Source organism: Mustela nivalis, assembly GCF_964662115.1.
Source record: "Mustela nivalis genome assembly, chromosome: 18".
Lineage (NCBI taxonomy): Eukaryota > Metazoa > Chordata > Mammalia > Carnivora > Mustelidae > Mustela > Mustela nivalis.
Genome location: NC_139037.1, coordinates 55,386,966 through 55,399,643, shown reverse-complemented (window position 1 = coordinate 55,399,643; position 12,678 = coordinate 55,386,966). Strand labels below are relative to the sequence as shown.

The 12,678-nt window shown below is 51.9% G+C and overlaps 1 protein-coding gene and 1 long non-coding RNA gene across 4 annotated transcripts in view; one reads left to right on the top strand and one right to left on the bottom strand.

The window, feature by feature from the left end:
* NUCB1 (nucleobindin 1) overlaps positions 1-6,898 on the top strand; it is a 20,280-nt gene extending 13,382 nt beyond the window's left edge. For all 3 annotated transcript variants that reach the window (XM_082710354.1, XM_082710355.1, XM_082710356.1), the window contains exons 6-13: positions 679-864; positions 1,109-1,199; positions 4,223-4,281; positions 4,552-4,644; positions 4,727-4,819; positions 5,149-5,319; positions 5,793-5,889; positions 5,997-6,898. In XM_082710354.1, the coding sequence (XP_082566480.1) occupies positions 679-864; positions 1,109-1,199; positions 4,223-4,281; positions 4,552-4,644; positions 4,727-4,819; positions 5,149-5,319; positions 5,793-5,889; positions 5,997-6,109 (903 nt within the window). In that variant the 3' untranslated portion in view covers positions 6,110-6,898. The remainder of the gene's footprint in view (positions 1-678; positions 865-1,108; positions 1,200-4,222; positions 4,282-4,551; positions 4,645-4,726; positions 4,820-5,148; positions 5,320-5,792; positions 5,890-5,996) is intronic.
* LOC309852936 lies at positions 6,569-12,678 on the bottom strand. Its single transcript, XR_014305451.1, has 2 exons — positions 9,765-12,678; positions 6,569-9,528 (listed from the first exon to the last, which is right to left on the bottom strand). It is a non-coding gene; the product is annotated as an uncharacterized lncRNA (long non-coding RNA).

Below are 12,678 nucleotides of genomic sequence, written 5' to 3'. Positions count from 1 at the left end.
TTATTTTTAAGTCATCTCTGTACCCAGTGTGGGGCTTGAACTCAAAACCCTGCAATCAAGAGTCACATGCTCCACCCACTGAGCCAGCCAGGCGCCCCTATTCCTCCAAGATCTTGAGATTGTGGAGGACTTGAAAGAAGTGGGTTAATGTTGTTGCCTTGTAGGGGCGCTTGGCTGGCTCAGTCGGAAGAGCCTGGGGCCCTTGATCTCACAGGGTCATGAGTTCGAGCCCCATGTTGGGTGTAGAAATTACTTAAATAAACTTCAAAAAAAAAAGTTGTTGCTGTGTGTTTTGAACAGATAGGCTGTGTTACGGGACAAGAGTGGGTTGTAGAGATCAAGAAGTGAGCTCAGGGGGCACCTGGGTGGCTCAGTTGGTTAGGCAACTGCATTTGGCTCAGGTCATGATCCCGGGGTCCTGGAATCGAGGCCCGCATCGGCCTCCACCTGCTCTTCGGGTAGCCTGCTTCCCCCTCTCCCTCTGTCTGCCACTCTGCCTGCTTGTCATCTCTGTCAAATAAATAAAAGCTTTAAAAAAAAAAAAAAAAAAGAGAGCTCAGGACATGGAGCCCAGGACTGGGTGGAGATTGGGGTGGCCCTTGACCAGGTTCAGGGCTGAGGGCCTGGAATTTGGAGGTTGAAATTAGGGCCTAGGTGTGACCATCTGCCTCTCTCCAGGCCACCCGGGACCTCGCCCAGTACGACGCAGCCCATCATGAAGAGTTCAAACGCTATGAGATGCTGAAGGAACACGAGAGACGCCGTTATCTGGAGTCCCTGGGAGAGGAGCAGCGAAAGGAGGCAGAGAGAAAGCTGGAAGAACAACAACGCCGGCACCGAGAGCACCCCAAAGTCAATGTACCTGTAAGAACCCTCATTTATGGCTACCCCACACCAAGTCCAACTCTCCAGGCACCACAAGATGAGAAAGTAGCCAAAGAACTACAATTCCCAGCAGATCCTAAGGCCAGAAGGCCCTTTAAATATGCTCAGCCACCTCCAGGAGCTGCTGGGAGTTGTAGTTTTTCTTGCTTGAGGGGCATGACATTCGAGGGCTGGGAGGGACTCAGACTTCTTGCTCATGAGCCCCTGGCTCTCCCCTCCACAGGGCAGCCAAGCCCAGTTGAAGGAGGTATGGGAGGAGCTGGATGGATTGGACCCCAACAGGTTTAACCCCAAGACCTTCTTCATACTGCATGGTAAGGTGGGGAAGAGCCCCAGGACCCAGGCTGAACCCTGAGGCTCTGTCCTTTCTGGGGCCTGAATTCTAAGAAGTGTCCCCATTGCAGTGAGGCTTAGGCAGGCCAAAGAGATCTGAGCCTGACCCTCCTGTTGGTCTAGAAGGGTCCACCCTTCTGCATTGCTAGAACCTTCTAGTGAAGATCTAGTTCTCTTTTCAGGGATACACTAGACTCCTCGGTTCTCAGGCTGATACCCACTAACTGAGCCATCAGGCTTGGCTAGGCTGGGCGTGCCTCCCACAGTAGCCTAGGAGCCCTGCTGCCAAATAAACAGGCCTCCAGGGACTGGAAGGCTATCTTTTCCATGGTGGTTCAGACACACGTATCCCTTCATTCTCCTCCTCTGAAGGAACCTAACCCAGGGTTGCCAAGACCCCCTCAGATGTGCTTGTCCCAGAAGCTGCCAGCAGTCCGCAGAGCTTAGCTGGGCCTGGCTCATTGATTCAGCAGACATTTCCCCAGTTCCCTCTGAGACCAAGCTTCGTGGAGAGTCTGTGGATCCCGCTGTGAAGGGAACCGAGCTCCCCCCCTCACACAGCCAGTGATCAGGCAAACTGATAACGCTGTATTTCGGTGAATCTAAAAAATCCAGGTAGTATAAGATGTTCTAGAATTTTTTTTTTTTTAAGATTATTTATTTATTTATTTATTTGACAGAGAGAGATCACAAGTAGGCAGAGAGGCAGGCAGAGAGAGAGGAGGAAGCAGGCTCCCTGCTGAGCAGGACCCTGAGATCATGACCTGAGCCGAAGGCTGCGGCCTAACCCACTGAGCCACCCAGGCGCCCAGATGTTCTAGAATTTTTACACAAGCCGCCCATGAAACTCACACACCACCAATGCCAAGATGTCTCTTGATCTTGGGGGTGGGGGGTGGGGGGGTGACAGTCAAGGAAGGGGATTTGATAATAGTGCCCCGAGGAGTGCTAAGAGATGAGTAACGTGGAAGAGATGACAGGAGGGTTATGGGCGGAAAGTGTATTGTACCCACCAGCCCCCATGTGGCTGTTAAGTTCTTGAAACACACCAAGGAACTGAATTCTCTAGTTTTGAGACATGATTTTTTTTTTTTTTTTAATTTGTAACTGTGGTAAAATACACCTAACCATGAAATGTCCCATCTTTGGCCCTTTTGAAGTGGATAGTTCAGGTAGGCTAAGGACACCCACGTGTTGTTCAGCCAAAGTCCAGAATTATTCTTCATCCTTTCCAAAGGAAAACTCTTTGGTCAATCAACAACTTCCCCACTACTCCTCCCCACCCAGCCCCTGGCCACCTCCCTTCTGGGTGCTGTCTCTGTGAATTCTAGCTATTTCACACAAGTGGACTCATACAGAATTTGTCTTGTTTGGGACTGATTCTGTCTGCCTTAAGGGCTGACAGAATCCAGCTGTGTGGAGGATAGGCTATATGGTGGGAGGGCCAAAAGCCTGGAGAAGATGGGACATGCTGGTGGCTTTGCCATGGGAAGGAGGGAAGAGCCGTTGGATTGTGGGTTTACCTCGAAGGGCAAGCTGGTAGGACTCGCAGCTTGGATGCAGCTGGATGAGGATTATGAGCTAACAAAAAGGGTCAGGGGTGACTCTGAGGTACTTGGTGGGAGCAGCCATATTTGGGAACTAAGTCCGTTCGTGTTAAACTGCAGATGTCTGTCAGACACTTATGTGGCCAGGAGAGTTGACAGTTGGATATTCAGGTGTAGAGACACTGGTAGATGAGGGACTGGAGGGACCCATCTGAAGAGGAGCGGGCCAGTCACAGTCTTTAATGATCCAAATGTTCCGTGCCATCCAATATGGCAGCCACCAGCTACATGTGGCTGTTGAATGCTTGACTGGTAACAAGTGGGGTGAGACACTGGGATTTTTTTTGTTTTGTTTTGTTTTAGATTTTTATTTTATTATTTCTTTGAGAGACAGAGCAGGAGCAGGGTGAAGGGCAGAGGGAGAAGCAGACTTCCTGCAGAGCAGGGGTCCTGACGTGGGACTCGATCCCTCGCAGGATCATGACCTGAGCTGAACAGTTGAACAGTTGCTTAACCCACTGAGCCATCCAGACTCCCCCTGGGATTTTTTATCTTAATCGATTTAAATTTAAATGGCCAATGTGGCTGGCGGCTACATGATGGATTCCAGGATTAGATGGCCTGAGCCCTGGGGCCCACCGATAGGTAGCATTCCCATAGGTAGCATTCCATTCCGGAGGAGGATGGAGCCAAAGGAACCAACGAAGGAGAACGAGGGGTATTTGGGAGGAGAAAATGATGTTCTGGAAGCCAAGGGCAGAAAGTCAAGTAAAATGCTGGTGAAAAATTAACCATTGGCGGGATCCCCCGGGTGGCTTGGTCAGTGGAGCATGTAACTCTGGATCTCGGGGTTTTAAGTTTGAGGCCCACACTCACTGTAGAGGCTGCTTAAAAATAAAATGTTTTTTAAAAAATTAAACATTGGATTTACGAGGTCAGGGTTTCCAGCCTCCTCTGAAGGACCAGTGTGGGCGCTGATCTGAGTGAGCGAGGGGTGGGGGCGGGGGGACAGCGAGCGTGGCCCATGCAGCTGCGAAACCTGGAGCCTCGGAGCCATACAAGCTGGGTGACAGGTGGAGAGATTCCTGTGGCCGGGGTCTCTGGGACAGAGGCCTCTGACACCCCTGGCTCCTGGGCAAAGGGCTTGATCCTGTGCCTAGATCATCAGGGGTTAGGGATCAAGTAGTCCTGCGTTATGACCATCCCAAGAGTGGTCCTGGCAAAGCCCGCCTTCGTTTATTCCCTTCTGGGGACCCTGGTTGGTAGGGATCTGGCTGTCCTAGCAACTGGCCAATGGGGTACTAAAGCCTGAAAGGTATCATTGTATTGTTGGAGATCCAAGGATACCTGTCCTCTCATAAAAGAGCCCACATCAGCCCCCAATTCTTTCTCTAGCAGAAAGAATTGACCCACCCTGTACTCAGTCCCCCCAAGATACCCTATTGTCTCCCCCTCAGATATCAACAGTGATGGGGTCCTGGATGAACAGGAGCTGGAGGCCCTCTTCACCAAGGAGGTGAGCGAGCATTTTGGGAACCACGGGTGCAGAGGATGCCCGCATTGGACATGTGTCCCCTTGGGTCCCCCTGGATGGGAACTCAAGAGAAACTACAACTCCCAGCAGCCCCTGGGACAGAAGGAGGCTACCAGGAGTGTCAGGGGGCCCCTGAGGACTTCTGGGAGTTGAAGTTGCGTGGTCTCTGTGTGTAAAGAAACGGAGTAGCCTAGGTGTGAGGTCGCCCTGGACCCCTCAATGTGTCCTTCCTCTCCCTTGACACTGCTGCAGCTGGAGAAGGTGTATGACCCGAAAAACGAAGAAGATGACATGCGGGAGATGGAGGAGGAGCGGCTTCGCATGAGGGAGCACGTGATGAAGAACGTGAGATGAGGAATGGGACATGGGGAGGATGGGGGCTGGGGTGGAGTGAGGCCCAGCTCTGTTGCTTACCCTGGCTCCCCAGGTGGACACCAACCAGGACCGCCTTGTGACCCTGGAGGAGTTCCTCGCATCCACCCAGAGGAAGGAGTTTGGGGACACCGGGGAGGGCTGGGAGGTGAGACCATGGAGGTTTCTCTGAGTCCTGAATGCCTCTCTCCCCCCAGCCCGAAGCCTTCTTTCAGAGTCTCTGGACATTTCTTTTACCCTCTGGGTCTCTGTCCCCCTACCCTGGCTCTCTGCCTCCCTCTGTCTCTGGGTTCAGTCTCCATCCCCCCCTGGGTCTCTCTTCTCCCCTTTCTCTGGGTCTTTATCACCCTCAGCTTCCACGCAGAGCTCTTCTGCCCTCACACGTGACCCAGGCTGCCTCTGTTAGCGGCGCCCTCCCCAGCACAGGTGGGCTAAGGCTCACGGCACCCTGCTGAGACCCCTGCCCTCACCTTGCAGACAGTGGAGATGCACCCTGCCTACACGGAGGACGAACTAAGGCGTTTTGAGGAGGAGTTGGCCGCCCGGGAGGCAGAGCTGAATGCCAAGGCGCAGCGCCTCAGCCAGGAGACGGAGGCCCTGGGGCGCTCTCAGGGCCGCCTGGAGGCCCAGAAGAGAGAGTTGCAGCAGGTGACTGGCCAGGGAGGCTGGCCCCATCCTCTAAGTCCCTGATGGCCTCTGTCCTTGTATATTCAGAAGCTGGGAAGGCCTGTGGCCACCATGTTCATCACTACTAGACTCTCAGGTGGTGACCGCCATCTTTAGTAAGGGCGAGTGTCCCCATCCCTGACCGCTCTGTGGCTGCCATGGTGGATAAGGGCAGTGGGGCTCTAAGCAAGAAAGTGGGAGAGAGGAAGACCAAAGACAGAGTGGGAGGCTAGACTCAGCAAGGGTTCAGTGAAGGCTTCCCGGTCCCGAGGTATGACCCAAGCCATGACAGGGGAGGGAAAACTGGATCTTCTTACTGTTAAGCCCAACTCTCAGAGAGAGAGAAAAATGCCAAGGCCCATAGGGAAGGGATGGGTTCAGGACCACTTAGCAAGTTGCCATGGAGACTCGGTATCATCCCCTCTTGCCCACGCAATCTGCCCCACTCGCTGTAGGCCGTTCTGCAAATGGAACAAAGAAAACAGCAACAGCAAGGCCAGAACAGCCCAGCCCCTGGCCCCGAGGGACAGCTCCAGTTCCACCCGGACACAGGTGCTCTGGGCACCCCGGGGGCGGGGAGGGTGCTGGCGGCCACTCCAGGTCCGAGGGAGGAAGAAGCTGGGATGCCTACTGCTACCATTGCCTCCCTGCATTTCCAGATGATGCACCTGTCCCAGCTCCAGTGGGTGACCAGAAGGATGGCGACCCTTTAGAAAAGAAGGTTCCCGATCAGCCTCCACAGCTGCCCCAGTCGGACACCCAACACCTGTGATCCTCCTGGGACCCCCCCCATACACACACACACGCACACACACATACACACACACACGCTCTGGGTTCCTACCGAGGCAGCTGGTGGGAGGGGGCTGTGGAGTCGACATCAACCTCCCTGGGGGGCCAGTAACTTGTGTGGCCGCCTGGGGGAGGGGAGGGCCAGGTGGCTCTTCACACATTGCTCCCTGAGCCCTACATCTGCCCCTCACCTTCCACAGCCTCCCAGTTTGTGCTCCCTTCTTTCCGAGACCCCCAAGTCTAGTTGGACCCTCACTGCATCCCTAACTTAGGGAAGTCCTCTCCCTCCTGAGAAGGGTTGGCTTTGTGCCTGCCTTCTCGAGATGGTTTGGCCTCAGCTGCCCAGGTCATGGCTACCCTGGCATCCTGCCTTTGTCCCCACTGCTGCTGGAATGCCTGCTGTCCGGCTTCTGTCAGCTGATGAGGTATTTTTTTTTGGGGGGGGGGGGTCTCGAGAGAACCATTGATGCTCAAGGACAGTGTCTTCCCCATGGCTGGCTGCGAGGGACAGCAGAGTCATGAGCATAGCTGACTAGTGCTGACCCCAGGAACCCAGACTCTCCCTGACCCCTGGCTTCCAGCTGCCTGGCTCCTTGCCCTTTTCCACACAGCCCCAGAGGGGTCCTGGAGCCAACCCAGCCCCAGGATCAGGTTCCAGCCCCTCAGCCCATGGAGGAGGCCCTGCCCCACTTTCTGGCCTTTTTTCACATGGCTCCAAGTTCTGCTCTGTACTCCAGTTCCATCCAAATACACTTTCTGGAACACTTTCCATTCCTCTGTGTCTTTGGATATACCGTTCCCTCTGAAACCTCATCCCCAATTCCCCTGCTAAAGTCCTCATTCTGTAATAGCTGAGGGGCTTCATCCTGGCAACTTTCTGTCTTCTGATAAGTCCACCGTGTGTGTGTGCGCATGCGCGTGCACGCACACACACACACACACACACACACACACACACACACACACCATTCAGCAGGATCCCAGCCACAAGGATAGAAAGGTTTAGTATAGAAGAAGTATTATCTCCCAACACAAGACATCCTAGGGTAGGGTAATTCCAGGAAACCACTTCCTCCCATAACCTAGTTCTGCTGTGGCCCCAGAGTGGCTGCAGCTGCTCCAGATACCACATCTGCACCAACAGCTGATGAAGGAAATTGGCAGAGGTGACAAATCAGAGCCTCTTAGTACCCCTGCATGCCAGCGCATGTTTGCCAGCACACCACTGGGCATAGCGTAGGTCCGGTTTGGTACCACAAAGAGGACGAAGTTTAAAGGAGGCTCAAATGATAAAAGCTATCTGAGGAGACACAAGGCCCCTGGGCACCAAGGGCAGGCAAATCTGCTGGGAGGTGTCCTGTGTGGCTCTGGCAGAGCCCAAGCCAGTGGCCTGGAGCCAGCTGGTGGGCCTCCTCGAGGAGGCAGCAGTGCAGGGAGGCACATACTTTCCACCCTCTCCTGCCCCACCAGGAAGCTGGGACGGATAGCGACCCTGGGCCAGGTATTGGCAGCCTGTGGCCCAGGGACCTTTCTCTACTTTCAGAGGCCCTCTAGGGCTGCAGGCAAGCGCCTCCAGCAGCATGGAGTAAGGCCTCAAGGGAAGGTCATGGTCAAGTATGACCGTAAGGAGCTACAACCGGGAGGCATGGACCCAGAGCAGCTCCCCCCACAGAAAGAGGAAATTTGGGGGCTGGAGACTGATGTGGAGAGATGGGTCAAAGAGCTGCTGGGTGACAGTTACAAACCCGCTGAGGCCTTTGTCTCTGGCCTGCTGGTAAGATCCTGGACTTGCAGAACCCTGAACACACCCCAGAAGTAAGGGTTTTCACTGCCATTGTGGGGACCTTTTTTTTTTTTTTTTTTACTGTTAATGAACTGAGGGGACTTTTAAAAAATTATCTGAGAGGCTCATTAACAACGCAAATTCCCAGACCCTGAAATATCCAAGGAAGGGTCTGAGGAGTTATACAACCTGCTGTGCGCCCCGGCTTAAACCCCAACAATGACCACAAATAGCAGCCACAGCCACTCGGCTTCTGGAAGACTGGGAGCTGAGCCTCACTGAGCCAACCTGGAAAATGGGCATTAAATGGTAGAGTTCTTTGAAGTATCCAATAATAATACACATGAACAGTATGGCTCCTGAGTTGAAATTTGAGATCAGCAAGCAGTAATTTGTTATTATATGGACACATTTACGCAATTAGTGTCCCTGGGCATCTGTCGGTGACTTCCATATTGAAGGAGGTCCCCCATTCCAGCTGCCCAGGACCCTTTTGTGTCAGGCTTCCTTACTCTCTCTCCATCAGTAGACTCTAAGTTCCAAAGGAGCCAGGAGAGGGAGGTTCACATCTGTCAAGTTCGTGGCCCCATACAGCAGCATCTATGGCTGGTATACATGGTCAAGAACCAGGTCATCTCTGCCCCGAAGACCCCTCCGCCCCACCACTGCCTCCCTGTCTGGCCTTTTGTTCTAGTCTTTTTTTGTTGTTGTCAGAGAGAGTGAGCACAGGCAGACAGAGTGGCAGGCAAAGGCAGAGGGAGAAGCAGGCTTCCCGCCGAGCAAGGAGCCCGATGTGGGACTTGATCCCAGGATGCCGGGATCATGACCTGAGCCGAAGGCAGCCGCTTAACCAACTGAGCCACCCAGGCGTCCCCTTTTGTCTTAAATCAACAGGATTATTTTGACTATTTATGTATATTCGGAAAATGATTTCTTGGTTGCTACTATTGGTGGTGGTCATTTCTTACAGCAGCAGCGAGACACTAATACACAGCAGAGAACATTTCTGTAGCACGTGGAATGTGGCAGGTGCCCTGCCGAGCACATTATATGATCTCGGTAACTGCCCATTTCATCTTCACATAAACACTGTGAGGCAATCACTGTTATAAACCCCATTCTACAGATGAAGTGAATAAGAGAAGCTAAGTCACTCGCCAAAAAGCCCACAGCTAGTAAATGTCCGGGCTGGGACTGGAACCCTGGTCCGCCGGACCCAGTTCATGCGAAGTTCTTTTTGGCACTGAATCTGTGCTGAAAATTTTCTGGTGAATGAGTTAATGGGGGGTGCCTGGGTGGCTCAATCAGTAGAGCGTGGGACGCTTGATCTCAGGGCCACGAGCCCAAGCTCCAAGTAGAGTGTAGCGCTTTATCTGAAACAAGCTAATGAGTGCACACTTTGCTCGCTGTCCACTCATCCATTCTGTGATTGTGACCTTTAATTTCCTAAGGGTTTTTCTAATACTTGGATATGACTCTATTGATCAAAACGCTGCTGTCTTCACCTTCACACTCCATCACCCACACCGGAGCTCCTCAGCCCTGCCCAAGTGGTCCAGTTGATCCTTCTAGGTTTATCTTTCACATTCTCCCCCACTCCCAACCTGGGTTCCAGACTGACTTCTTTTTTTTTTTTTTTTTTTTTTTTTTTTTTTTTTTAAAGATTTTATTTATTTATTTGACAGAGAGAAATCACAAGTAGATGGAGAGGCAGGCAGAGAGAGAGAGAGGGAAGCAGGCTCCCTGCTGAGCAGAGAGCCCGATGCGGGACTCGATCCCAGGACCCTGAGATCACGACCCGAGCCGAAGGCAGCGGCTTAACCCACTGAGCCACCCAGGCGCCCCTCCAGACTGACTTCTTTTCTTTTTTTAAGTAAGCTCTGTGCCCGAACTTGGAGCTTGAACTCAAGACCCTGGCAGTTCAAGTGGAAAATCTGTTTCCTTGCTTTTCCAGCTTCTGCTGGCACCTGCATCTGCATTCCTGGCCTAATGACCCCTTCCTCCAGCTTCAAAGCCAGCAACAGAGAATTTTCAAATCCCCTGCCCTGTTTTGAGGTCCCTCTGCTTGGGTTGAGTATCCTGCCTTCCTCTCCTTAGGTCTTCTGTAATTGCAACGAGTCCACCACAGAATCCGGGAAAAACTCCCCATCTCAGGAGCCTTCACAGTGATACCTGCAAAGTCCGTTTTATTAGGTCAGGTCGCATGGTCATAGATTCTGGTCTTTGGGAGGGGGTGATTACTGTGCCTGCCACAGGTTGTCTCTCTTTCGCCCACTAGAGGGCGGCAGAGAGCAAAGCGAGGTTGTACCTGCACATCACCCAGCACACGACCAAGTCAAAAGTAAAAATGTTTGCTCAGTGAATATGTGAGTCATGACGGTTAGATCTTTGTTGTCTCCTGCTGAAGACCCTTCCACGTCTTCTCCAAACTATTGCTGACCCCTCCCCAGCCCCATCTTCCATCCCACTGACCCAACCATGATGGCCTGTTCTGGGTTCTTAGAACATAACAAAGCACTGCAAGCTGCCATGAGAGCAGAGAAAATATCTGTCTCATTTCTGATGTGTCCTCGGGACCTAGAACAAATTAGATACTCAGTAAATATCTGTGTTCTGCCTGGGAGGACAATCTGTGGAATGACCCCAGAGGCGGATTCTGGAATTCCTGGCTAGAAGCTGGCTGGCACAGGGTCTTCCCCTTTTGCCATGATTTCAGCGTCCTCCAAGGTCTGCCTACAGTGTTTCCTGCAAGTTCTGGAAAGTGCTGGTGCCCAAGCTTAGACTGGCTTTGCCATGCTTCCAGCACCATTGTCTTGCTTGTCTCCACAAAGAGAGTAAGAGCTAGGAAGCAGGTGTGTTTCTCAGGTTACAGACCCCCCCTCACCCCCGGTGTGGCCACTTGAGCTCAGCCAGGTAACCCTTGCCAGCAGACATCAAGAGAATATATATTCACTGATGTTCTACCTCTAAATTCTACATTGTCTTATGCCCTTTGTTAATCCCTTGGCTCTCACTCCAGGTCCCAGAGAGGCTATCATCTGCTTACCAGCCAGCGGTCTACCCCTAGTTCCTTATCAGACCTTTGGCACACAGGATTCTTGTCCCAGGGCAGTGATCTTCCTAATTTGATTATGAATTAAACACAGTCGTCACAGTTCAGTGTTTGTACTGTACCCCACTGAAAGTTTATGTTTTTGAGATTTGGTGTATACATAGTGTGGAGTTAGTTCACCCATTTTTCTTGCTGTGTGGTACCCTGTTGTTAGAATTCGCCACCATTTGCTCATGGGCTCTTCTACTGATGGCTCTTCCCAATTTTGAGCTATCACGGCCAATGTTGCAATAATACATACACCCTCGCAGGCACACATCGGACAGTTTCTCAAGGGTATGTGTCTTCTGCCCACAGTGGAAATTGCTGGATCACGAGGCACCCTTTTTTTCTCCTTTACCGGATATTGCAAAATGATTCCTCTGGGTACAGGGACTCGCTGCCAGCAATTTGAAGTCGTAACATTTCATCCTGAAACTGTTTAAGAACTTACAAAAATAGTACAGAGAGCTCCCTCTTGTACCCGACAGGTAGCGTCCCCCCACCCTGCAACCCACCCTGCGATGATATCTTAGGTAAATATAGTGCATTGTCAAAGCCAGGAACTGACATTGCTACATTATTTAATCAGCTGGTTTGTTTGTTTGTTTGTTTGTTTTCTTTTTTAAGATTTTATTTATTTGAGAGAGAGCACAAGCTAGGGGGCAGGTAGGGGCAGAGGGAGAGGGAGAAGTAGACTCCCTCGCTGAGCAGGGAGCCTGATGCCCGACCCTCACATCATGACCTGAGCCATAAGCAGTCACTTAACCGACTGAGCCACACAGGAGCCCCTGAAACTCAGACCTTAACTGAATGTCTACAAGGAAAGAGAAGTGCACAGATTTGCCATGAGTGAAGTTGGCCAGCCCTTTGCCAATTGACTTAGAGAATAATCACTTGATATATTTTACATTGTAGACTCTGGAGCTCAGTTAATCCTCTTCAACAAGTAGATGCCATTGTGACTTCAGTTTTGGAACAGGAAGGTGAAACTCTGATAGGGAAACCCTTTGCACAAAGCAGTACAGCCAGGCAGTGGCAAGGATGGGCTGAGACCAGTCAACCTGGCACCTGGGCTCTTAAGAAGCGAACAGACTGGTTTCTAAGACTTAACGTTCTTTGGAAACAGCCAGTTTGCACGTCTTCACATCCTGGCTGCGAGGCTTCCAAAAAACGACCATGGCTTTCTGGGATTGTTTCTCCTTCTGTAAACAGCGAGCGATAGAATCCAGTTCGCAGATCTGTGGTGAGAAATTGGAAGGGAGGAAAGTAAAGCACGGAGCTGGGGGCCTGGCCACGACAGGCGTTCTAGAAATATTAGTAATGTTTATATTTGCTATTACATCTTGCCCCCCCCCCCACAACCTGGGCAATTCCTAAGGGTGCCCGGCTTTTGGGGCGAAAGAGTTAGGGGAAGGAGGAAGGGCGCCAGCTCCGAAGGTGACAAGGGAGGAAGCCTCCCCACCCACTCCTGGAGGGCCTGGCTAGCGTGTAGGTAGAGCGTGCAACTCTTGTTGTCGGTGGGGACTTCAACCCCAATGTTGCCCGTAGAGATGCAAAAGGAAAAAAAATTTCACGTGGTTAGAAGTCCCCATAGGCGACTCAAGGAGAATTTCTGGTCCCACCCCCTCATAAAGCAGAGCCAATGGTGAGCTGCTAGATTTAAATAACCTTC